Consider the following 25,527-nt stretch of genomic DNA (forward strand, 5'->3'; position numbering starts at 1 on the left):
CAGTGTTGAGATGAAGGCCGATCCTGCCAGAAGCAGGTGGCGCAGACTCTCCAGCGCTCTTCATGGACGCAGCTGGTTCCTGTTTTTCTGCCTCTGACAGAAAACCAACCGTCAGTATCCCGCAGGGAGAAAACGTCGACTAGCTCCACTCGCAGCCGTCCTCCGTCTACTGCAGGAGGTCTTCCCCCTCCCTCATTTCTCAGATCTGTCCTTCCCCGAAGACACCGCAGGCCCTCGCTGAAGATACAGGTGTTCTCTAGGGGTGTTCAGAGAAGAGGGCGGTGATCTGCCTGGCCCGCTGTGTTCTGACTCAAACCCTGAGGAGGTGGACGGAGGAGCTCATTAGAAGTGGAGGAGGTGAACAGAGCAGGAGAACGGCAGGATGATGAACGTGATGAAACTTGGCTTCAGCTTCCTCCTGCTGGGGTAAGGTTCACCAGAGCTTCCTGGCTCCACTTCTTTCTGTGGACAATGTAAAGTTCAGATTCACGTTTCAATTATTACCAAGTATTTAAACTGATGAATGTACTCATGTTCATCTGTACACAATATGTATTTATATACTGACCTAACAGACGAGACTGAAGTAAATACTGTGTACTGCTTGTGTGGAAAGAGATTCGTATTCCCAATCAGTATGTACTGTGGTACTATGTTAGTACTGTTAGAGGTACTGTTGTGTGTGCACCATGTGTATCAGTATGTACTGTGGTACTATGTTAGTACTGTTAGAGGTACTGTTGTCTGTGTACCATGTGTATCAGTATGTACTGTGGTACTATGTTACTACTGTTACAGGTACTGTTGTGTGTGCACCATGTGTATCGGTATGTACTGTGGTACTATGTTACTACTGTTAGAGGTACTGTTGTCTGTGTACCATGTGTATCAGTATGTACTGTGGTACTATGTTAGTACTGTTAGAGGTACTGTTGTGTGTGTACCATGTGTATCAGTATGTACTGTGGTACTATGTTAGTACTGTTAGAGGTACTGTTGTGTGTGCACCATGGGCATCAGTATGTACTGTGGTACTATGTTAGTACTGTTAGAGGTACTGTTGTGTGTGCACCATGTGTATCAGTATGTACTGTGGTACTATGTTAGTACTGTTAGAGGTACTGTTGTGTGTGCACCATGTGTATCAGTATGTACTGTGGTACTATGTTAGTACTGTTAGAGGTACTGTTGTCTGTGCACCATGGGCATCGGTATGTACTGTGGTACTATGTTAGTACTGTTAAAGGTACTGTTGTCTGTGCACCATGGGCATCGGTATGTACTGTGGTACTATGTTAGTACTGTTAGAGGTACTGTTGTCTGTGCACCATGGGCATCGGTATGTACTGTGGTACTATGTTAGTACTGTTAGAGGTACTGTTGTGTGTGCACCATGTGTATCAGTATGTACTGTGGTACTATGTTACTACTGCTAGAGGTACTGTTGTCTGTGTACCATGTGTATCAGTATGTACTGTGGTACTATGTTAGTACTGTTAGAGGTACTGTTGTCTGTGTACCATGTGTATCAGTATGTACTGTGGTACTATGTTAATACTGTTAGAGGTACTGTTGTGTGTGCACCATGTGTATCGGTATGTACTGTGGTACTATGTTACTACTGTTAGAGGTACTGTTGTCTGTGTACCATGTGTATCAGTATGTACTGTGGTACTATGTTAGTACTGTTAGAGGTACTGTTGTGTGTGTACCATGTGTATCAGTATGTACTGTGGTACTATGTTAGTACTGTTAGAGGTACTGTTGTGTGTGCACCATGGGCATCAGTATGTACTGTGGTACTATGTTAGTACTGTTAGAGGTACTGTTGTGTGTGCACCATGTGTATCAGTATGTACTGTGGTACTATGTTAGTACTGTTAGAGGTACTGTTGTGTGTGCACCATGTGTATCAGTATGTACTGTGGTACTATGTTACTACTGTTAGAGGTACTGTTGTGTGTGTACCATGTGTATCAGTATGTACTGTGGTACTATGTTAGTACTGTTAGAGGTACTGTTGTCTGTGCACCATGGGCATCAGTATGTACTGTGGTACTATGTTAGTACTGTTAAAGGTACTGTTGTGTGTGTACCATGTGTATCAGTATGTAATGTGGTACTATGTTAGTACTGTTAGAGGTACTGTTGTCTGTGCACCATGGGCATCAGTATGTACTGTGGTACTATGTTAGTACTGTTAGAGGTACTGTTGTCTGTGTACCATGTGTATCAGTATGTACTGTGGTACTATGTTAGTACTGTTAAAGGTACTGTTGTCTGTGTACCATGTGTATCAGTATGTACTGTGGTACTATGTTAGTACTGTTAGAGGTACTGTTGTGTGTGCACCATGTGTATCAGTATGTACTGTGGTACTATGTTAGTACTGTTAGAGGTGCTGTTGTCTGTGTACCATGTGTATCAGTATGTACTGTGGTACTATGTTAGTACTGTTAGAGGTACTGTTGTCTGTGCACCATGGGCATCAGTATGTACTGTGGTACTATGTTAGTACTGTTAGAGGTACTGTTGTGTGTGTACCATGTGTATCAGTATGTACTGTGGTACTATGCTAGTACTGTTAGAGGTTCTGTTGTCTGTGCACCATGGGCATCAGTATGTACTGTGGTACTATGTTAGTACTGTTAGAGGTACTGTTGTGTGTGTACCATGTGTATCAGTATGTACTGTGGTACTATGTTAGTACTGTTAGAGGTACTGTTGTATGTGCACCATGGGCATCAGTATGTACTGTGGTACTATGTTAGTACTGTTAGAGGTACTGTTGTCTGTGCACCATGGGCATCGGTATGTACTGTGGTACTATGTTAGTACTGTTAGAGGTACTGTTGTCTGTGCACCATGTGTATCAGTATGTACTGTGGTACTATGTTAGTACTGTTAGAGGTACTGTTGTCTGTGTAGCATGTGTATCAGTATGTACTGTGGTACTATGTTAGTACTGTTAGAGGTACTGTTGTGTGTGCACCATGGGCATCAGTATGTACTGTGGTACTATGTTAGTACTGTTAGAGGTACTGTTGTGTGTGCACCATGGGCATCGGTATGTACTGTGGTACTATGTTAGTACTGTTAGAGGTACTGTTGTGTGTGCACCATGGGCATCAGTATGTACTGTGGTACTATGTTAGTACTGTTAGAGGTACTGTTGTGTGTGTACCATGTGTATCAGTATGTACTGTGGTACTATGTTAGTACTGTTAGAGGTACTGTTGTGTGTGCACCATGGGCATCAGTATGTACTGTGGTACTATGTTAGTACTGTTAGAGGTACTGTTGTCTGTGTACCATGTGTATCAGTATGTACTGTGGTACTATGTTAGTACTGTTAGAGGTACTGTTGTCTGTGTACCATGTGTATCAGTATGTACTGTGGTACTATGTTAGTACTGTTAGAGGTACTGTTGTCTGTGTACCATGTGTATCAGTATGTACTGTGGTACTATGTTAATACTGTTAGAGGTACTGTTGTGTGTGCACCATGTGTATCGGTATGTACTGTGGTACTATGTTACTACTGTTAGAGGTACTGTTGTCTGTGTACCATGTGTATCAGTATGTACTGTGGTACTATGTTAGTACTGTTAGAGGTACTGTTGTGTGTGTACCATGTGTATCAGTATGTACTGTGGTACTATGTTAGTACTGTTAGAGGTACTGTTGTGTGTGCACCATGGGCATCAGTATGTACTGTGGTACTATGTTAGTACTGTTAGAGGTACTGTTGTGTGTGCACCATGTGTATCAGTATGTACTGTGGTACTATGTTAGTACTGTTAGAGGTACTGTTGTGTGTGCACCATGTGTATCAGTATGTACTGTGGTACTATGTTAGTACTGTTAGAGGTACTGTTGTCTGTGCACCATGGGCATCAGTATGTACTGTGGTACTATGTTAGTACTGTTAAAGGTACTGTTGTCTGTGCACCATGGGCATCGGTATGTACTGTGGTACTATGTTAGTACTGTTAGAGGTACTGTTGTCTGTGCACCATGGGCATCGGTATGTACTGTGGTACTATGTTAGTACTGTTAGAGGTACTGTTGTGTGTGCACCATGTGTATCAGTATGTACTGTGGTACTATGTTACTACTGTTAGAGGTACTGTTGTCTGTGTACCATGTGTATCAGTATGTACTGTGGTACTATGTTAGTACTGTTAGAGGTACTGTTGTCTGTGTACCATGTGTATCAGTATGTACTGTGGTACTATGTTAATACTGTTAGAGGTACTGTTGTGTGTGCACCATGTGTATCGGTATGTACTGTGGTACTATGTTACTACTGTTAGAGGTACTGTTGTCTGTGTACCATGTGTATCAGTATGTACTGTGGTACTATGTTAGTACTGTTAGAGGTACTGTTGTGTGTATACCATGTGTATCAGTATGTACTGTGGTACTATGTTAGTACTGTTAGAGGTACTGTTGTGTGTGCACCATGTGTATCAGTATGTACTGTGGTACTATGTTAGTACTGTTAGAGGTACTGTTGTCTGTGTACCATGTGTATCAGTATGTACTGTGGTACTATGTTACTACTGTTACAGGTACTGTTGTGTGTGCACCATGTGTATCGGTATGTACTGTGGTACTATGTTACTACTGTTAGAGGTACTGTTGTCTGTGTACCATGTGTATCAGTATGTACTGTGGTACTATGTTAGTACTGTTAGAGGTACTGTTGTGTGTGTACCATGTGTATCAGTATGTACTGTGGTACTATGTTAGTACTGTTAGAGGTACTGTTGTGTGTGCACCATGGGCATCAGTATGTACTGTGGTACTATGTTAGTACTGTTAGAGGTACTGTTGTGTGTGCACCATGTGTATCAGTATGTACTGTGGTACTATGTTAGTACTGTTAGAGGTACTGTTGTGTGTGCACCATGTGTATCAGTATGTACTGTGGTACTATGTTAGTACTGTTAGAGGTACTGTTGTCTGTGCACCATGGGCATCGGTATGTACTGTGGTACTATGTTAGTACTGTTAAAGGTACTGTTGTCTGTGCACCATGGGCATCGGTATGTACTGTGGTACTATGTTAGTACTGTTAGAGGTACTGTTGTCTGTGCACCATGGGCATCGGTATGTACTGTGGTACTATGTTAGTACTGTTAGAGGTACTGTTGTGTGTGCACCATGTGTATCAGTATGTACTGTGGTACTATGTTACTACTGCTAGAGGTACTGTTGTCTGTGTACCATGTGTATCAGTATGTACTGTGGTACTATGTTAGTACTGTTAGAGGTACTGTTGTCTGTGTACCATGTGTATCAGTATGTACTGTGGTACTATGTTAATACTGTTAGAGGTACTGTTGTGTGTGCACCATGTGTATCGGTATGTACTGTGGTACTATGTTACTACTGTTAGAGGTACTGTTGTCTGTGTACCATGTGTATCAGTATGTACTGTGGTACTATGTTAGTACTGTTAGAGGTACTGTTGTGTGTGTACCATGTGTATCAGTATGTACTGTGGTACTATGTTACTACTGTTAGAGGTACTGTTGTCTGTGTACCATGTGTATCAGTATGTACTGTGGTACTATGTTAGTACTGTTAGAGGTACTGTTGTGTGTATACCATGTGTATCAGTATGTACTGTGGTACTATGTTAGTACTGTTAGAGGTACTGTTGTGTGTGCACCATGTGTATCAGTATGTACTGTGGTACTATGTTAGTACTGTTAGAGGTACTGTTGTCTGTGTACCATGTGTATCAGTATGTACTGTGGTACTATGTTAGTACTGTTAGAGGTACTGTTGTGTGTGTACCATGTGTATCAGTATGTACTGTGGTACTATGTTAGTACTGTTAGAGGTACTGTTGTGTGTGCACCATGGGCATCAGTATGTACTGTGGTACTATGTTAGTACTGTTAGAGGTACTGTTGTGTGTGCACCATGTGTATCAGTATGTACTGTGGTACTATGTTAGTACTGTTAGAGGTACTGTTGTGTGTGCACCATGTGTATCAGTATGTACTGTGGTACTATGTTAGTACTGTTAGAGGTACTGTTGTCTGTGCACCATGGGCATCGGTATGTACTGTGGTACTATGTTAGTACTGTTAAAGGTACTGTTGTCTGTGCACCATGGGCATCGGTATGTACTGTGGTACTATGTTAGTACTGTTAGAGGTACTGTTGTGTGTGCACCATGTGTATCAGTATGTACTGTGGTACTATGTTACTACTGTTAGAGGTACTGTTGTCTGTGTACCATGTGTATCAGTATGTACTGTGGTACTATGTTAGTACTGTTAGAGGTACTGTTGTGTGTGTACCATGTGTATCAGTATGTACTGTGGTACTATGTTAGTACTGTTAGAGGTACTGTTGTCTGTGCACCATGGGCATCCGTATGTACTGTGGTACTATGTTAGTACTGTTAGAGGTACTGTTGTGTGTGCACCATGTGTATCAGTATGTACTGTGGTACTATGTTAGTACTGTTAGAGGTACTGTTGTGTGTGTACCATGTGTATCAGTATGTACTGTGGTACTATGTTACTACTGTTAGAGGTACTGTTGTGTGTGTACCATGTGTATCAGTATGTACTGTGGTACTATGTTAGTACTGTTAGAGGTACTGTTGTGTGTGCACCATGGGCATCAGTATGTACTGTGGTACTATGTTAGTACTGTTAAAGGTACTGTTGTGTGTGTACCATGTGTATCAGTATGTACTGTGGTACTATGTTAGTACTGTTAGAGGTACTGTTGTCTGTGCACCATGGGCATCAGTATGTACTGTGGTACTATGTTAGTACTGTTAGAGGTACTGTTGTCTGTGTACCATGTGTATCAGTATGTACTGTGGTACTATGTTAGTACTGTTAAAGGTACTGTTGTCTGTGTACCATGTGTATCAGTATGTACTGTGGTACTATGTTAGTACTGTTAGAGGTACTGTTGTCTGTGCACCATGGGCATCAGTATGTACTGTGGTACTATGTTAGTACTGTTAGAGGTACTGTTGTGTGTGTACCATGTGTATCAGTATGTACTGTGGTACTATGTTAGTACTGTTAGAGGTTCTGTTGTCTGTGCACCATGGGCATCAGTATGTACTGTGGTACTATGTTAGTACTGTTAGAGGTACTGTTGTGTGTGTACCATGTGTATCAGTATGTACTGTGGTACTATGTTAGTACTGTTAGAGGTACTCTTGTGTGTGCACCATGGGCATCAGTATGTACTGTGGTACTATGTTAGTACTGTTAGAGGTACTGTTGTGTGTGCACCATGGGCATCGGTATGTACTGTGGTACTATGTTAGTACTGTTAGAGGTACTGTTGTCTGTGCACCATGTGTATCAGTATGTACTGTGGTACTATGTTAGTACTGTTAGAGGTACTGTTGTCTGTGTAGCATGTGTATCAGTATGTACTGTGGTACTATGTTAGTACTGTTAGAGGTACTGTTGTGTGTGCACCATGGGCATCAGTATGTACTGTGGTACTATGTTAGTACTGTTAGAGGTACTGTTGTGTGTGCACCATGGGCATCGGTATGTACTGTGGTACTATGTTAGTACTGTTAGAGGTACTGTTGTGTGTGCACCATGGGCATCAGTATGTACTGTGGTACTATGTTAGTACTGTTAGAGGTACTGTTGTGTGTGCACCATGGGCATCAGTATGTACTGTGGTACTATGTTAGTACTGTTAGAGGTACTGTTGTCTGTGTACCATGTGTATCAGTATGTACTGTGGTACTATGTTAGTACTGTTAGAGGTACTGTTGTCTGTGTGCCATGTGTATCAGTATGTACTGTGGTACTATGTTAGTACTGTTAGAGGTACTGTTGTCTGTGCACCATGGGCATCGGTATGTACTGTGGTACTATGTTAGTACTGTTAGAGGTACTGTTGTGTGTGCACCATGGGCATCGGTATGTACTGTGGTACTATGTTAGTACTGTTAGAGGTACTGTTGTGTGTGCACCATTGGCATCGGTATGTACTGTGGTACTATGTTAGTACTGTTAGAGGTACTGTTGTGTGTGCACCATGGGCATCGGTATGTACTGTGGTACTATGTTAGTACTGTTAGAGGTACTGTTGTGTGTGCACCATGGGCATCAGTATGTACTGTGGTACTATGTTAGTACTGTTAGAGGTACTCTTGTGTGTGCACCATGGGCATCAGTATGTACTGTGGTACTATGTTAGTACTGTTAGAGGTACTGTTGTGTGTGCACCATGGGCATCAGTATGTACTGTGGTACTATGTTAGTACTGTTAGAGGTACTGTTGTGTGTGCACCATGGGCATCAGTATGTACTGTGGTACTATGTTAGTACTGTTAGAGGTACTGTTGTGTGTGCACCATGGGCATCAGTATGTACTGTGGTACTATGTTAGTACTGTTAGAGGTACTGTTGTGTGTGCACCATGGGCATCAGTATGTACTGTGGTACTATGTTAGTACTGTTAGAGGTACTGTTGTGTGTGCACCATGGGCATCGGTATGTACTGTGGTACTATGTTAGTACTGTTAGAGGTACTGTTGTGTGTGCACCATGGGCATCAGTATGTACTGTGGTACTATGTTAGTACTGTTAGAGGTACTGTTGTGTGTGCACCATGGGCATCAGTATGTACTGTGGTACTATGTTAGTACTGTTAGAGGTACTGTTGTGTGTGCACCATGGGCATCAGTATGTACTGTGGTACTATGTTAGTACTGTACCACGTGTCCAACTCATTCTGTATTGAAGTGTAAAAAGCAGCAACTCAGCCCCATCAGCAGCGGAGGTTTTGAACACTGTTGTATTGAGGAAGTATTCAGTTTAAATTCTTGTATGAATATTTATTATCTCTGGTGTTGAACAGGATCCTGCACATGATGACTGGCTCTGTTTCTGGTTCAGTTCTTGTCATGATGATGGTGTTTTGTCCTCAGACTGGTTTCCGGTGCAAGGCTCCCTGCTGGACGAGTGGTCTTCAGCAGGGGAATAGAGCTCTCCGTAGAAGGTAAGCAGTCGAGCACCAAAGCTCTTCTCAGGTTTACATCAAATGATGACCATTGAGTTACTACTGGGATGTGTTCTTCTCTGTAAAGATCCAGTCCAATGAGTTTAATACACTCACACAGGTCTTATAGTGTATGTACACATATAATTAGTGTATACACATATAATTAGTATATATATATATATAAAACTGTGTTAAAAGAAACACTCAATGATAGGAAAAGTGCTCAACAATAAGGAGCAAAATAATCCAGTGATTACTTGTGGCATGAAACAGGCTTGTACTGTCTCATAAAGAATTTACTTGAATCACTGGATTTTATGGATGTATATATATAAATTTACTTGACTCACTGGATTATATAATCTACTACTACTTTCGGCTGCTCCCGTTAGGGGGCGCCACAGCGGATCATCCGTTTCCATGTCTTCCTCTCCTCTGCATCTTCCTCTGTCACACCAGCCACCTGCATGTCCTCCCTCACCACCTCCATAAACCTCCTCTTTGGCCTTCCTCTTCTCCTCTTCCCTGGCAGCTCCATATTCAGCATCCTTCTCCCAGTATACCCAGCATCTCTCCTCCACACATGTCCAAACCATCTCCATCTTGTCTCTCTTGCTTTGTCACTGGATTATATATATATATATATATATATATATATACACACACACACACACATACATACACACACACACACATTATATACATATTATATATTATTAGTGTATATTATACCCATTGTTAGGAGTCATTTCATCATTTTCAGAATCATTTGATTTGTTATAACTGATTTAGCGCCCCCTCTCTGAACACAGACAGTTCTCAGCAGGTTGGCTTTAGAAGACACTGCTTATTGCTAGCTAGCTTGCTAACTAGCATGATGTTGCTAGACAACTATTGAAAACAGATCAGTGAGATGCACTGATGATGACGATTCATCGACTGTCCAATCAAGTCAGAGTATTAGATGATGTCATTTATTACCAGAAGCTGATTTTCTGAGACGGTTTCATTATGTTGACAACCAGCAGGAGAGTTTCTCAAGGGGCTTTAGTCACATTTTCACTACAACAGCAGTTCTGATGGTTTAAATAACTTTACATGAACAAACTTTACATGAACAAACCTTCTGTTAAAAAACAAAACGAGATTGCAAAACATGATTTTCATTGGACTGGGTCTTTAAACTAGGTTCAAGGATTGTACAACAAATTCATCACAAGACCAATTCCTTTTATTCCCAACAGGTTTGATTGGCTGTTGTCCATCGGTCCAGATCTTCTCAGTTCAGGACAGGCAGGTCTCCGGGATATCTCTGTCCTTGGTTTGTTTCATCAGCGGTTTAAGCTCTTCCTTCATCGGCATCAGCTGGTGGATTGGAGACTCGGCTCAGACACCTGCAGAGACCCAGGTGGTCTGGACGGAGCCAGATCCTGCCGGAGCCTACAGCGCCACCTCCGTCTGGGAGGTGTCTTCAGCCAACTGGAATTCCTCCAGTTCATACTGGTGTGGAACCATCAAAGGGGGGAGAGTTTATAAACAGAAGGCCTCTCTGTGCTGGAGGGTGGACTGATATCAGACTAATTTCTGTTATGAATGAGGAATAAAACCAGAATATTTACCTGTTCTGAGAAAACGAGCTGAAAAACCAGATCAAACACCTCTGTGAAGGTCATGATGTTAAAGGACAGTCAGTGGTGATACCTCCAGATCACCAGGCTGGTTAGTAGATCTCCAAGCCAGACTTGCATTAGTCATTAATTGATTCTTTACTGTGTGTGTGTAAAGTCTTTACTAAGTTCTTAGTATTAACTAGTGAGTTATAAACGGGTGGTTTACTAATTTGGGTTGCACCGTTCAATTGTAAGCAATGTGGTAGCTAGTGAAGCCTTAGTAACGTGTACATCTGTTACTAGGCAGACATCACAGCAGCCAACCAATCAGAAACTGTTCAGACATGTAAATATGGAACTGCACACCTGCCTCACAGAGATGCCCGCATCATCATTAAACCAAGATAAAGTCTGTATCTTGCAAAACGAGCTGACGATGAATATTTTCATGGTTTTATAATAATTGTTCCAACCTGTGTAAGCAGTCGTCATTATGTTTGTTGTAGTTTAAGTTTGGTCTGTTGGTGTTATTGATGTTTTGATGAAGTTACAGTTCTCCGTTAGCTTACTCCAAGACTACACCTCCTAGCTGGTATGTGTGAGAATTTTATAACTAAGTTCTTAGTAATTACTACTAAGTTACTAATAACTTAATAATAGTACGTTAATAATAACATATAAGCATTAATATTAGTAAGTTACTAATAACTAGTAGGAGTGGTGCAACCTGTTATTTTGTATGATGTAATTAAGTGTTGTAGTTAAGTGATGTAGTTAAGTGATGTAAGTTGTGATGTAGTCAAGTGGACTTGGGAAGGACTCAAACACCTGGTAGAAGCGGCTGGTTACCAGGCTGCTGTTCTAACTGAGATGTACAGGATGAAATGAAGCAGTGCAGCCTTGTGATCCTCTGCAGATGACCAGAGTGATCTAAATGAAGCTTCCTGTCTTTTTCTGAAGTTTTAGTTTAGTTTAAAACGTGTCTGTTGTTCTTTACTGCACCTTTTCTTTTAAAGTGTCACATTTCACAGAGAATAAAGGGAATATGTATGTACTACTGCAGTCTCTTCGCTGGATGCATGTCATGGTTTTATTCCTTTTTCAAACAGAAGAAAAAAATAGTCTTTCACTTTAGTGTCATTATGATGATATGAAGAAACAGAAGTCAAACATCAGAAGTACACATGCCACAGTTAATCCTCTTTCAGCATGTTGCTATGACAACAATAATGTGTTATTCAGAAAAAACAAACGACACTAGCTTACTTAAGCAAACACAAAGAGCCTCTGTCCTCCAAAACCAAGATTACTTTAAGCAAAATATTAATATTTGTACATGAGTTCCTATGTAATTATCGACTGTGTACATGCTTGGACATGAGAAGGTGATGCTAACTGGCCATAAGGTACTGTGGACGTGAAAAGGTATGTGATGCAGGCTAACTGCCCAGAGGGTACTGTGGAAGTGAGAAGATATGTGATGCAGGCTAACTGGTCAGAAGGTACTGTGGAAGTGAGAAGGTATGTGATGCAGGCTAACTGGTCAGAAGGTACTGTGGAAGCGAGAAGGTATGTGATGCAGGCTAACTGGTCAGAAGGTACTGTGGAAGCGAGAAGGTATGCGATGCAGGCTAACTGGTCAGAAGGTACTGTGGAAGCAAGAAGGTATGCGATGCAGGCTAACTGGTCAGAAGGTACTGTGGAAGCGAGAAGGTATGTGATGCAGGCTAACTGCCCAGAGGGTACTGTGGAAGCGAGAAGATATGTGATGCAGGCTAACTGGTCAGAAGGTACTGTGGAAGTGAGAAGGTATGTGATGCAGGCTAACTGGTCAGAAGGTACTGTGGAAGTGAGAAGGTATGTGATGCAGGCTAACTGGTCAGAAGGTACTGTGGAAGTGAGAAGATATGTGACGCAGGCTAACTGGTCAGAAGGTACTGTGGAAGCGAGAAGGTATGTGATGCAGGCTAACTGGTCAGAAGGTACTGTGGAAGCGAGAAGGTATGTGATGCAGGCTAACTGGTCAGAAGGAACTGTGGAAGTGAGAAGGTATGTGATGCAGGCTAGCTGGTCAGGAGGTACTGTGGAAGTGAGAAGGTATGTGATGCAGGCTAACTGGTCAGAAGGTACTGTGGAAGTGAGAAGATATGTGATGCAGGCTAACTGGTCAGAAGGAATTGTGGAAGTGAGAAGGTATGTGATGCAGGCTAACTGGTCAGGAGGTACAGTGGAAGTGAGAAGGTATGTGACATAGGCTAACTGGCCAGAAGGTACAGTGGAAGTGAGAAGGTATGTGATGCAGGCTAACTGGCCAGAGGGTACAGTGGAAGTGAGAAGGTATGTGATGCAGGCTAACTGGCCAGGAGGTACTGTGGAAGTGAGAAGGTATGTGATGCAGGCTTATTGGCCAGAAGGTACTGTGGAAGTGAGACAATATGGGATGCAGACTGACTGGCCAGAAGGTACTGTGGAAGTGAAACGTATGTGATGCAGACTGACTGGCCAGAAGGTACTGTGGAAGTGAGACAATATGTGATGCCAGCTTACTGGCCAGAAGGTACTGTGGACGTGGCTGCTAGCAGGCTAACGTCAAGGATGCCCTTGGCAGAGAGGTTGAAAGAAGACATGCAGAAAAATGGCATTGTAGTGATAAGTATTATTCCCAAGAGTAAGCCCTTTGGCGACGCATGCGTTCCTCGGTTTTCTGTACATAACAATCTGAATTTCTGTCAATATAGTTTCATGGAGTGGCCTCATGCTTGTCCACTGAGATCCTCAATGTTTTTTAAAGAGTGTTGTCTGACATTTTGGAAGCCCCTGTATAAAAAGAGGTAGCGAGTGTGGTTTCAGAGTTTGACTTTTTTCTTCAATAAAGGTCCGAGTTCAATTTGGGAAAGGGGTCATAGTGCAGAACCTTTCTGCTTTTCTGTTTATCTAGATGGGAACAGGGTCGGTCAACCACAACAGGAAATGACTAAAAGAGAGAATCTGGGATACATCTCAAATTAAAGTATTTACAGTGCAAACATCAGATTATTATCATTAATAAGGTGGAGTGAATATTGTACAATACGGCTTCACTAGTTGCTCACAAATACGAGATATTACTCACCTGAAAGATAGACTACACAAGGACAGACTGCTATCAGTCCATATGCTGCAAGTGCATAAAGAGTCAGTGGGCTTTTCAGAGTAGAAAGAGGATAAAAACGCTTAAAGCAGATCATAAAGCAGGACGGCATCATCTCCATACAATCAGGTGGACTCTGCTCCGACAGTCAGCCTAGTTCATTCAGAGAGATAAGACAGGAACCATCATCTCCACTTCCTGTTCTGTCTTCCGTCTTGTATGTTTATGTGCATGTGCGTTTTCATGTGTGTGTTTGTTTGCTTGTGTGTGTAGCTCTGGTTCTACTGGCACTGGGCAGTCTTACTACCAGCCTCTACAGGGAATCCATTGCTGAGGCTCTTGGGACTTGGAGGCGTGGCCAATACGGGCGCAGTCTCCGCCCCGGAGGCAGGCTCTACTGAAGAGCAGCTCTTCTGGGGCAGCCTGGTTTGGAACACTGTTGATTTGGGGATTACGGACACTTGTCTCAGCCCGTCTGCTTTAAGGGGTGGTCTAGTGGGCATGGGACAACCAGGGCTGCCCCCTAGAGTCGGGATGTTGAAGGTCTGCGGTTTGGGGCTTCGTGGGGGGGAGGGGAAGGGTGGCGCACACTGCTCCCCAGGTTTGGACTCTTTCTGCTGGGCTTCAGTTGGGGCCTCTTTGGCTCGGAGGGCATGGCCCACTGGCTCCGGGGGAGGGTCCTGCTGCATGCTGCCCTGCTGGGACCCCCCTGAGCCTGGCATCTCACAGCTGTCGGTACGACGCCGAGAACCCTCGTGCATCCGGCTGGTGGCAACCACAGCCTTCATGGCAGCCTGATGGCGAGAATACAACACACACACACAAAATCTCTTTGTTCACCGTTCAACATTACCAACTCTGGGAGACATTGCATTGGGTGTGGGAGGGAAGGGAAAGGGGCGGGATTTAAGGTCTTGTCAGTGTAATAAACTGACCACTTGGATTGAAGAAGGAACGAAGCAGAGGATTTCATTTCGTGTTTCCTGTGACATCATCATTCGCTGCCTCCTGAGTGTAATAACAAAAACTAACAATCGTTTAGTCAGTCCTTATTTACGATTTAGTTATTTTATGGTTATTTTACATTTCATTCTGCTTAATTGGTTTATGGTTATTTTGTTATATTCTGCTTAATTGATTTATGGTTTTTGTATGGTTTGTGTGCATGTTTTACATGTCTTGTGGCGTCTGCTCGTTGTTTTCTAGAAGATGAAAAGTTTTCAGTCGTAATGTTTGCCTTATTGTTGTAAATCTATCGTTTGAATAATAAATAAATGAATAAATATAAAAGCTGTCACTGTCCGTTATCCTGCTGTCACACCAGCCTGGCCTCTGGTTCACGCGAACATTACTTCAAATTCCTATCCACGAGTTTCCCGGGGGGGGGGTCATTGGGGAAACGATTATGGGTAATACTTCCGGTGTCCGGCGGAAACAGTATCGCAGACCTCGGCAGATCTGGCTGAGGAAGTGTTAGCTGTTGGTGTTTAAAAAGAGACGGTAAAAGTGGCTAAGCTACGTATTAAATGTTAGGGAGCTCGGGGACAACACGTGCTGTTCGTGGTTGTACAACCAGAGCAAAGGTAACGAGGGGTCAAACGGAAGTGCTGCGGCCATGAGCGCGGCGGTAAAGCGGGCTGGCTGTCAGCGGTGGGACTTTCACCACCTCCCACGAAACGACGTGGCACAAAGAAGCTGGGTCAAGAAGTTCAGCTTAAACCCCCCAACCCTTGATGTCTGCTCGGTTCACTGTGCTGATAAGAAGCCTCACCCAGCACTGGTTCTGGGCTCGAGAGGCCACGCGAGAAGAAGAGACGCCGAGTCATCAGGACTCATCACGTGACAACAACAACAGGTAAGTTCATGTCACGTCCACTAGGGTGCTAGCTTTGTTTACACGTCGTGTTCTCACTTTTCACAGTCTGACCACCCCTGACTGTGCTTAACTTCAGCCCTGTTTTTAAGATACGGTGAGTGCAGGAGAAACCTGTCTGTCGCCATCCTGTCTGTCTGCCATGGCGACAGACAGGTACTAACACAGCAGTACTAACACAGCAGAGGTAGTAGTAACAGAGCAGAGGTAGTACTAATACAGCAGAGCTAGAGGTAGTACTACCCCTGACTGTCCTTAACTTCAGCCCTGTTTTTAAGATACGGTGAGTGCAGGAGAAACCTGTCTGTCTGTCGCCATGGCGACAGACAGGTCACCTGACCGTTTGACCTGCCACGGACATGTAACGTTACCCTTTATTTGGCAGGTGCTCCTGGCATCCCCTGTTTCAACCAAGGCATACAGAATATTCATTCTGACCATATTAAACCTGGGCTATGCGTCCTGGTGTCTGTGTGCGAGTTCGATTCTGATGAGCCAGCCCTAGTCCCCCGTACACACCACTTGGGTCAGAGGGAGTACTTGCAGTACAGAGTACTGTAACTTGTATGGATAACAAGACACGCTGGCCGCTGGCTGGCGGCTCTGACCCTCTAGTCTAGCGGTTAGCGACGTCTCCTGCGGTGCGGGCGGTGCGGGCGGTACGGGTTCGCTTCCCGGCCGCGGCACTTCCTGTGGTTGCGTTGTCCCCCCTGAATTCGCTACAATACTCTGGCAACAGCTGCAAGTAAGACACAGTGTTGGAAATCGTTTATTTAAAGTAGCCCTTGTTTGCTGGTATTATTTGCCTTTCCAGATCCTTCACATGATCTGAACATGGTAGTACTTTACATGTGTGTACATTTAATTTCTGTCAGTCTTTGTGTACTTTTCCCTCTGCTTGACTCGATAACTTCTGAAGCAGTACATGTGGTGTGCTTTGTGTTTTGTACTGCTCACCCTGTCTGTGTGTAACTCAGTGTTTGACTGTGACTTACCATCACAGGCAACGGGCTCAACAAAATAGCTAAAAACGCTACCGCACGTGATACGAGGCCACTTCTTCGCGTCATCTTCCCAGCCATCTGTTACGGACGGCAAAGGTGTTATTCCACCCTTCGTGAGCTCCGTCAGGTGGTGTTCCCACATCAGTAGCTCGTCTGGTTGGCGAGATATTCATGAATGAATGAGACGCCGCACAAATCGCTCTAAGACGGTTAGCGTACCGTTACCATGGAAAACGCCGGTTCCGGTTCAGTGACAGGACGCGACGGAAGTCGCGCCCATAATTCACGCACGATATTACGGGGGCCAGTAATAAGGTGGATAAAGTTGTCATCCTACACCCAGTAGTCTCGCGATACCAGACAATCGGAGATCTCCGCCTACCAGTCGTCTGGGGATTTCTAATGCAAGATAGTTGCTAGAACGGCGGCGAGAAGGGCAGCTAACAAGCCCACGCCTGCTGCTACGCCCCTTACGTTTTGTCAAGGACACGCCTGACCGGAAACTGCTGTCTCCCCTTCCTGCTCCGCCGCAGTGAAACAAACTGCAGGTGTAGAATCACTCTGTAACGTGGAGAGAGCTTTTTAAAAGACTGAGAATGGAGGTCCCGAGTAGCGTTAGATCGTTTGATTCAGTTTTATCAAACGTGTGCTCGGTCCACGAGATTGGGGCATTAAGGGTTTACAGCGGCTTTGTTTAAAACCTTTAACCCAGGGCAAGAAAGACGGGTTTGCTTGTTTACCAACTGGTTATGGGACAAGCTTGGTCCATCAAGCCCGGCCAACTGTCTGCGACTTGTTGTCCGCACAGGGACACAACTCTATGGTGCTGGACATACGCCCTCTGGCGTCGATGATGGAGGAGCAGGGGCAGTTTTGAAAGCAAAAGGCCTTCCTGCCGCATACGCGGGACAAAGCGAGGACATGGATGACCAGACCGCCGCCGGTGATTCCGCCCTGGTGTTTGGCACACCAGAAACTTGTTGGCCAAGCGAGGTGGAGACGGCTTCTCCAAACACCGTTATTTGGGGAGCGGCTGGTTGGGTGGCTGTTGACGGAGTACACACTGTAGTGCAATGGTGAGTTTGGAACCATAATTCATGTGAGCTCGCCGACTGTGTATTGTTTGTCTAGTTTTCTTCGGTGACTGCGCCTGAGCCATCCTATAACGCAAGTGTTGCTGGTACGACAGTGTTTACAATCACACAACTTCTGCATGTCACGTGTCTGTGAATATTCTCATTCATCCAGGTCGTCATGGTTATCCAACGGAGTTGAATCAAGGGCAACTGGACTTGGTATATATCCGTGAAGACGTTTTGCCTCTCATCCAAGAGGCTTCCTCAGTTCTGCCTTTCTGACTAGACCAAGCTAGTCTGACTGGCTGCTGATGAGACTCAGCATTTATCCTCTAGGAGTCGTTGTCAGAGCTATTGATGTCCATGGCTCTTTGTGATCCGATGTTTACCAATGTCGAATGTATGCTGTACAACGCAATGAGGACTGCACTGACCTATACATGGGAGAAACCAAACAACCACTACAAAAACGGATGGCCCAACACAGAAGGCCACACTCCTCAGGACAAGACTCAGCAGTCTATCTACACCTAAAGGAGAAGACACACTCCTTCCAGGACAGCAACGTACACATTTTGGACAGAGAAGATAGATGGTTTGAAAGAGGGGTGAAGGAAGCCATCTATGTGAAACTGGAAAAACCATCCCTCAACAGAGGAGGAGGTCTGCGACACCACCTATCTCCCACTTACAATGCCGTCCTTTCATCTCTACCCAGGAGACTCAAGAAGCCTAGCCTCCAAGAACAACAGTCGCTCACTAACGGCTCCAACCACTCTCATGACCACTGAACAATGAAGTCCAAACTAACACCCCCAACCACCGTCGCTGCTAAACAAATGCAAATCAACAGCTCCGATGGCGACGGGCGCGGCTGGACATCGGTACACAGGAGAGCCACACATATCTATGGCTCTGTTAGTGACGGGCGTTGGTAAACATTGGATCACAAAGAGCCATGGACATCTATAGCTCTGACAACGACTCCTTCTGAGTCTCATCAGCAGCCAGTCAGACTAGCTTGGTCTAGTCAGACTAGCTTGGTCTAGTCAGAAAGGCAGAACTGAGGAAGCCTCTTGGAGGAGAGGCGAAGCGTCTTCACGGATATATACCAAGTCCAGTTGCACTTGATTCAACTCCTTTGGATTCTGCATGTCACCGCCCCAATGTGACGGCCCCGCCCTGAAGACTTTGGATTGGTTCTGCAATTGAATTTTAAAAAAAATCTAATTGTTTCCACCCAGTTTTAGCAACGGAAGCTGGGAGAATGTCCTCAGTCTCTAGTTGAGCGAAGCGTTTAGAGACTGACTTGTGAGTCCATAGACCCAGAGGTAATCTACACCCTCAGTAATATGACTGGCAGGAGGGATGAGATTTGGCGGATGGTGTGGAGATCCATAGTGTTCATGAGGAGGGGAGGACCTATTCATCAGTAGCCTTTGGTAATAGTTAGCATAGTTAAGCTTATTAGCATTGTTAGCAGAGTTGGCATGAATAGCATTGCTGGCACTGTCCGCATATGAAAGAGTGAGCATGCTGTCTGTGTGTCCTGACATGTACAAAGGATATAAAGGGGTGTAGCTGTAGATCAGTGTTTCCCAAACCAGTCCTCAAGGAACCCCTATCCTGCAGATTTGCTTTGCAACCCTGAATAGGTACCTGTTTGTAGTTATTCAACCAGTCAGCAATGAATTATGTCAGACGTTGCACACCTTGCATAATTTAATGCTGTGAGGTGATTGGTTGAGTAAGTACTGCAGGGTTCGACATTAACCATGGCCCGATGGGCCGTGGCCATAAAAAGTTACTCTGTGGCCACCATTTATCCCCAGTAGGTGGCCCCCTGTGGCCACCAAGTCAAGGTTACATTAAGATCTAAAAAAAATAAATACCCACTGCCCTTCGTAAACGCTACGTCACAGTTTCACAAACATCCCGACTCATTGGCGCCTTTTAATTCAACATTCTGCGAAAACAGCTAACAATAACTTAGTGTTATTGCTGACACGTCGGGGCTGCTGAGGTCCGGGTCCACTAAGCCTGACGTCACTCAGGCTGCGAACCCGCCCCCTGCAGCAGAACCGCAACACGAGAGGCGGGCTGTGGACGAAGGGCACGGCAGCGAGGGTGTAGGAGCGAATGGGAGCCGGAGTTTCAGTGGCTGGGATACGTCACATCTAAGGACGTGACGTACTGCGGCGGCCGAGAGGTCCAGCTCATGTTCCACCGGAACCAAGGCCTTCAGGAAACACCACACCACAAGTCACGGAAGAAGTGGACAACACTTCAGCTGCACACCTTGCGGTTACATCGCCTGAACACCCCCATGGGGAGACAGACACGTGACATGGCGCGCGGATAACGGGGGGGGGGGGTGACGTCAACATGGCGTCGTGTTCTGTACGCAAGGCTCAGCGTTCCTGTTTTCACCCATTTTCACTGAAAAATACCCAGATTGTTTAAAAGGATCAGATCAGTTTAAACTGATTTTCACCCGGGTTTTACGTTTCCCCAGATCCAAAAGTTGTTCCTTTTCGTGTGAGGTTATGTAACAGCGTCCTCTTGTGGCGAAATTCGGGCATGCTGGATGGATTTGAAAAATAATAACCGAAAACGTTGAACCTTATCTGTATGTAACAAAACCGCATTCAGTGCTTTCCCCTGAACTCCATATCCAGAACGGCATGGACACGGTGCATGGATATGCAAATGTAAACTACTAATAAGACCCGTTAGTCCCTAGCTAGCGGGTCTGACCCTTTAGCTGAGCGGTTAGTGACGTCGCCTTGTGGTGCAGTACACCCCGTATCGAATCCCGCACCGGGCGAGACAATAACCGGTTACACAAACGACAAAGCCATAGCAAGGTGGGTTGGTTTAATTCTAATCTAGTTAGCTAGCTAGCTGGTTAGGTTTATATGCTGCAAATTAATGAGTGCTAATGCTACTAAGTAGCGCAGCTACCTAAATTTATTGGACAAATAATGTAAGGTTAGCTACTCTTCATCAGCAGTAGGCTACTGTTGGCTAGCTCGCATAGCATATTTCCTGTTTGTATTGTAGCTAGTTGCTCATAGTTAATGGTGTTAACGTTGTTGTCGGCAACTTTACTGCTGTAGATTCATTCCCCACATCTACAACGACGGCTCGGAACCAACACTGGAGAAGCTGTGCCAAGCCCGCTACATTTCGGTTCTTGCAGATTATTATTCTACTGCTTCTTGTAATGTTTTTATTGCACTCATGACTGACGCCGGGACAATGCTGGGAGGGAGGGAGCAAGCAAGCAAGCGAGAGAGTGTATGAGGCAGAGGGATGCGAAAAAGACTGAACTGAGACTGTGAGAGAATATACACTCACCGGCCACTTTATTAGGCACACCTGTCCAACTGCGCGTTAACGCAAATTTCTAATCAGCCAATCACATGGCAGCAACTCAATGCATTTAGGCATGTAGACATGGTCAAGACGATCTGCTGCAGTTCAAACCGAGCATCAGAATGGGGAAGAAAGGTGATTTAAGTGACTTTGAACGTGGCATGGTTGTTGGTGCCAGACGGGCTGGTCTGAGTATTTCAGAAACTGCTGATCTACTGGGATTTTCACGCACAACCATCTCTAGGGTTTACAGAGAATGGTCCGAAAAAGAGAAAATATCCAGTGAGCGGCAGTTCTGTGGGCGAAAATGCCTTGTTGATGCCAGAGGTCAGAGGAGAATGGCCAGACTGGTTCGAGCTGATAGAAAGGCAACAGTAACTCAAATAACCACTCATTACAACCGAGGTATGCAGAAGAGCATCTCTGAACGCACAACACGTCGAACCTTGAGGCAGATGGGCTACAGCAGCAGAAGACCACACCGGGTGCCACTCCTGTCAGCTAAGAACAGGAAACTGAGGCTACAATTCGCACAGGCTCACCAAAATTGGACAATGGAAGATTGGAAAAACGTTGCCTGGTCTGATGAGTCTCGATTTCTGCTGTGACATTCGGATGGTAGGGTCAGAATTTGGCGTCAACAACATGAAAGCATGGATCCATCCTGCCTTGTATCAACGGTTCAGGCTGGTGGTGGTGGTGTAATGGTGTGGGGGATATTTTCTTGGCACACTTTGGGCCCCTTAGTACCAATGGAGCATCGTGTCAACGCCACAGCCTACCTGAGTATTGTTGCTGACCATGTCCATCCCTTTATGACCACAGTGTTCCCATCTTCTGATGGCTACTTCCAGCAGGATAACGCGCCATGTCATAAAGCTCGAATCATCTCAGACTGGTTTCTTGAACATGACAATGAGTTCACTGTACTCAAATGGCCTCCACAGTCACCAGATCTCAATCCAGTAGAGCACCTTTGGGATGTGGTGGACCGGGAGATTCGCATCATGGATGTGCAGCCGACAAATCTGCAGCAACTGCATGATGCTATCATGTCAATATGGACCAAACTCTCTGAGGAATGTTTCCAGTACCTTGTTGAATCTATGCCACGAAGGATTAAGGCAGTTCTGAAGGCAAAAGGGGGTCCAATCCGGTACTAGCAAGGTGTACCTAATAAAGTGGCCAGTGAGTGTATGTACCATATGTTTACAAAAACTTGAGTTTTCAATTTAAATAATCATATGAAAAATATTCATTCTGCCCATGTATTTTGACGATTGTGGCTACAGTTAGAAGTATGTGTTATGGGTTTTCTACTGCTTTTTGTAATGTTTTTATTGCAGACATGACTTACAGGCACAATGCTGGGAGGGAGGGAGGCAGGCATGGATGGAGGGAGCGAGAGAGAGCGTGTATGAGGCAGAGGCAGCATGGATTGGGGTGTGAAAAAGAGACTGAACTAAGGGACAGAATATGTATGTACTAGGTTTACAAACGAACTTGAGTTTTCAATTTAAATAGATAGTTATATATTTTCATTTTGTTGATGTCTTTTCATCTGTTGATGTGTCACAGTGTTAAGTTGTGTTAAATTGCCTTTTCTGTGTTTTTACATTTGGGCCACCAAAAATGTACTTTGGCCACTAAATTTAGGGGCTTGGTGGCCAATGGGGCCAGTGCTTAAAGATATTAGCATCTATCCCTGAGTACAAGCAGGAATACCTATGCAGGGTACAATGGAAATCTGCAGGATAGGGGTTCCTTGAGGACTGGGTTAGGAAATGCTGCTGTAGAGGACAACGATAGTGATGGACACATATCACATGTACATTTCAGAGGAGGTTGACGGAATGTGACGTTTGAAAAAGCATTGATTTTCTCCCTCAAAGAGGCCTTGTGATGGGTCTCGTTTTGTGTTGAAATTAGCACGAGGACAGTCAGTTCTACCATCGTAGACCCATACCAGCACGTTCTCACATCAAAACAAGTAAAAAGGTTCTCTGCCTCTATGAGCACCAGGGACATGGTTAGCATTGTCAGCATTGCTGTTATTACAAGTTTAAAGTGGCTGGCATGGTTAGCTTTACCATCATAGTTAGCAGTACTGGCTTTGCCTATACCTTGAGTTTGCGTCGGGCGTTGAACTCCTGTAGTTTCCTCTGGGTGGTGTCCATGTGGGAGAAGCGAGCGGCTTTCCCCAGAACCCAGGGGTGCTGCAGCGCCTCCAGGACACTCAGCCGCTTGTGTGGATCCTGTACAATCAGCTTACTGACCTGCAACACAAGAGTACACATTACAGTCGGGTTTGGACTCTGAAAACCAAGATTATCGTGGCTATGACGCAAAAAAAGGCAGCTAGGGGACTGTTACTGAGGCTAAAACCCCCCAAAAAATGTTTGAACTGCTTTACTTTTGCTCATTCAACAACTTGTGCATCTGACATTCAAAGTGTATAATCCGTTTTCATTGGTCTTGACGTGTATACCAACGCAGTTGTGCAAAGGCAGAATGAATGTTAGCATTTTGCATGGTTAAAAACTTGGTGTGTGCTTCACTTAACAAGCAACAGCTGCTTGCTTTTCCTCTGAGCTCACCTTTGTGCACCTGTGCCCTCCATGCGCCACCTAGAGTCTATCAATAGAAGTGCACACGGAACAATCTCAGAACGCATTCAAACCAAATACTGTAGCTCTAACCATGAAAAGTTAGCATGTTGCAGCCATGGGTTCCACTGCTGGACTCAACTTTACAACGGTGTCTTATGGGACACCTGAACACGAGTGTCAGACGTGTCAGCAAGTCCAGTTTAACCCAATTATCTAAACCTCGTGTTTGGAAGAGAAAGTTAAACGTTATTATTTGGAATGTCCAATATGATCAATGGTGGATGACGTTGCTGATTTACTTCCTGGTTCAACTTGCAGGAAGTAGCAGCCTGTAGTTACCGTAGGTAGTCGTAACCGTCCATAAACTAGCTGACCAGCACAATAGAGACGTCATACATAATGGACAGTCATGGACACAGTCTGACTGAGACACTAGGGGGAGTTGTTGAAATTGAGACCAAGCATGTTTCTGATTTATTCAATGGCGATTCAAATTCAGATTAGAATAAAATGGCTAAACCAGAGAGACGGTTAAACCACAGTGCCCCGCTGTAGAGATGAACATGACCAGAGTCCTCATGAATGTCATGACTAGGGCCCTACCAAATTCACGGCCGTGAAAATCGCGTCACGGACCGTGAAATCAGCCTCTTCCCGTGTAATTGACCATTTGCCGTGAAATGCAGTGAAATGCAGAATTTAAGTGCGCAACCAGTTTGAGAAAATACTGTGCTGACATGATTGACATTTTGGATGCGCGAATAAAAGCATTCACGTGTCTAAGACATTGATTGGTTAAATGAGCATCCGGGGTGGTCGCAATGATCATAGTTGTTACTAGCATAGTTTGAGTTAGCTGTCGCCAGCATGTTAGCTTAGGCCCTAACGTGCTGAAGATGTCGAAATCTAAAGCCTCAAAAAACACGACTGCAGACGACAGAGTAATTGAGTTTGGAAAACATATTTTACACGCTGATGGCGGGAAATTATTTTGTACGAGTTGTAATATCTCCTTAGATCACAGTCGACGAGCAACGATTCAGCGTCACTTGGAAAGTGAAACAAAAAGAGGGCTGCCGAAAAAGAACCACAAGGTGGTTCGGAGACGAGTCAAACGAGAACATTACGCAAAGTAGATTTAAACAACCAGCGGCCGAATTCCTGAAAGCAGTGCGCATTTTTGACCCTGCACAAACACTTATTTTGACGGTGGATTTAAACTCACTCCGCACGGACATTCCTGGATTTGACAAAAACTGTAGGCTGGAATTGCCGAACTACAAACACATCGCACAAGAGGTGGACACAACTTTACTAGCGCTAGCTTTTTGGAAATCCTCCGAATCTAGGCTACCACACCTTGCTAAAGTAGCGTGGCGCTGTCTGTCAATCCCGACGAACTCTTTGGACGCGGAGAGGGCCGTGTCAAAACATGGACAAGTATTTTCATCGCAGAGACAGAGCATGAAGCCAAGCACCATCGCAGGATGCTCAGTGCTTACATTAAACCACCAGTACGGTTATGCTGTGTACAGTAGGCTGGGCTATTCAGGCCCTGTGTGAAGAAAAAGTGTAATTTAATAATTGCCGTGAAATGTCGCATTTTTCTTATAGATTCCGTGAAATCTGTGATTTTCGAGAAACTAGGTCCGTGAAATTGAGCGAAATGTACCGTGAATTTGGTAGGGCCCTAGTCATGACCCTCACCGCAACCAGCAGGGGGCACTGTTAGCTTGCCAGCTCACCAGATCCTTGGCGTTGAGGGAGACTTCATCCCACCATGGAGATACAAACTCATAGTCACAGTTGAGGATGCGGCTGTACATGTA

At 44.7% G+C, this 25,527-nt stretch overlaps 2 protein-coding genes across 2 annotated transcripts in view; one reads left to right on the forward strand and one right to left on the reverse strand.

Annotated features, from left to right (window-relative positions):
- The first annotated feature begins 231 nt into the window (after positions 1-231).
- si:ch211-1a19.2 (uncharacterized protein LOC100142650 homolog) lies at positions 232-12,762 on the forward strand. Its single transcript, XM_056277710.1, has 3 exons — positions 232-426; positions 8,945-9,015; positions 10,263-12,762. The coding sequence occupies exons 1-3, from the start codon at positions 383-385 to the stop codon at positions 10,586-10,588; spliced, it is 441 nt and encodes a 146-aa protein (XP_056133685.1). The 5' UTR covers positions 232-382; the 3' UTR covers positions 10,589-12,762.
- A 211-nt stretch (positions 12,763-12,973) lies between these two features.
- The window catches only part of LOC130109977 (calcium/calmodulin-dependent protein kinase type IV-like), a 19,804-nt gene continuing 7,250 nt past the window's right edge, over positions 12,974-25,527 (reverse strand). Inside the window, exons 6-8 of the mRNA XM_056276940.1 lie at positions 25,444-25,524; positions 23,213-23,365; positions 12,974-14,552 (exon numbers count right to left, since the gene is read on the reverse strand). Of these exons, the coding sequence (XP_056132915.1) occupies positions 14,040-14,552; positions 23,213-23,365; positions 25,444-25,524 (747 nt within the window). The 3' untranslated portion in view covers positions 12,974-14,039. The remainder of the gene's footprint in view (positions 14,553-23,212; positions 23,366-25,443; positions 25,525-25,527) is intronic.

The sequence above is a fragment of the Lampris incognitus genome, chromosome 3 (genome assembly GCF_029633865.1).
Source record: "Lampris incognitus isolate fLamInc1 chromosome 3, fLamInc1.hap2, whole genome shotgun sequence".
Lineage (NCBI taxonomy): Eukaryota > Metazoa > Chordata > Actinopteri > Lampriformes > Lampridae > Lampris > Lampris incognitus.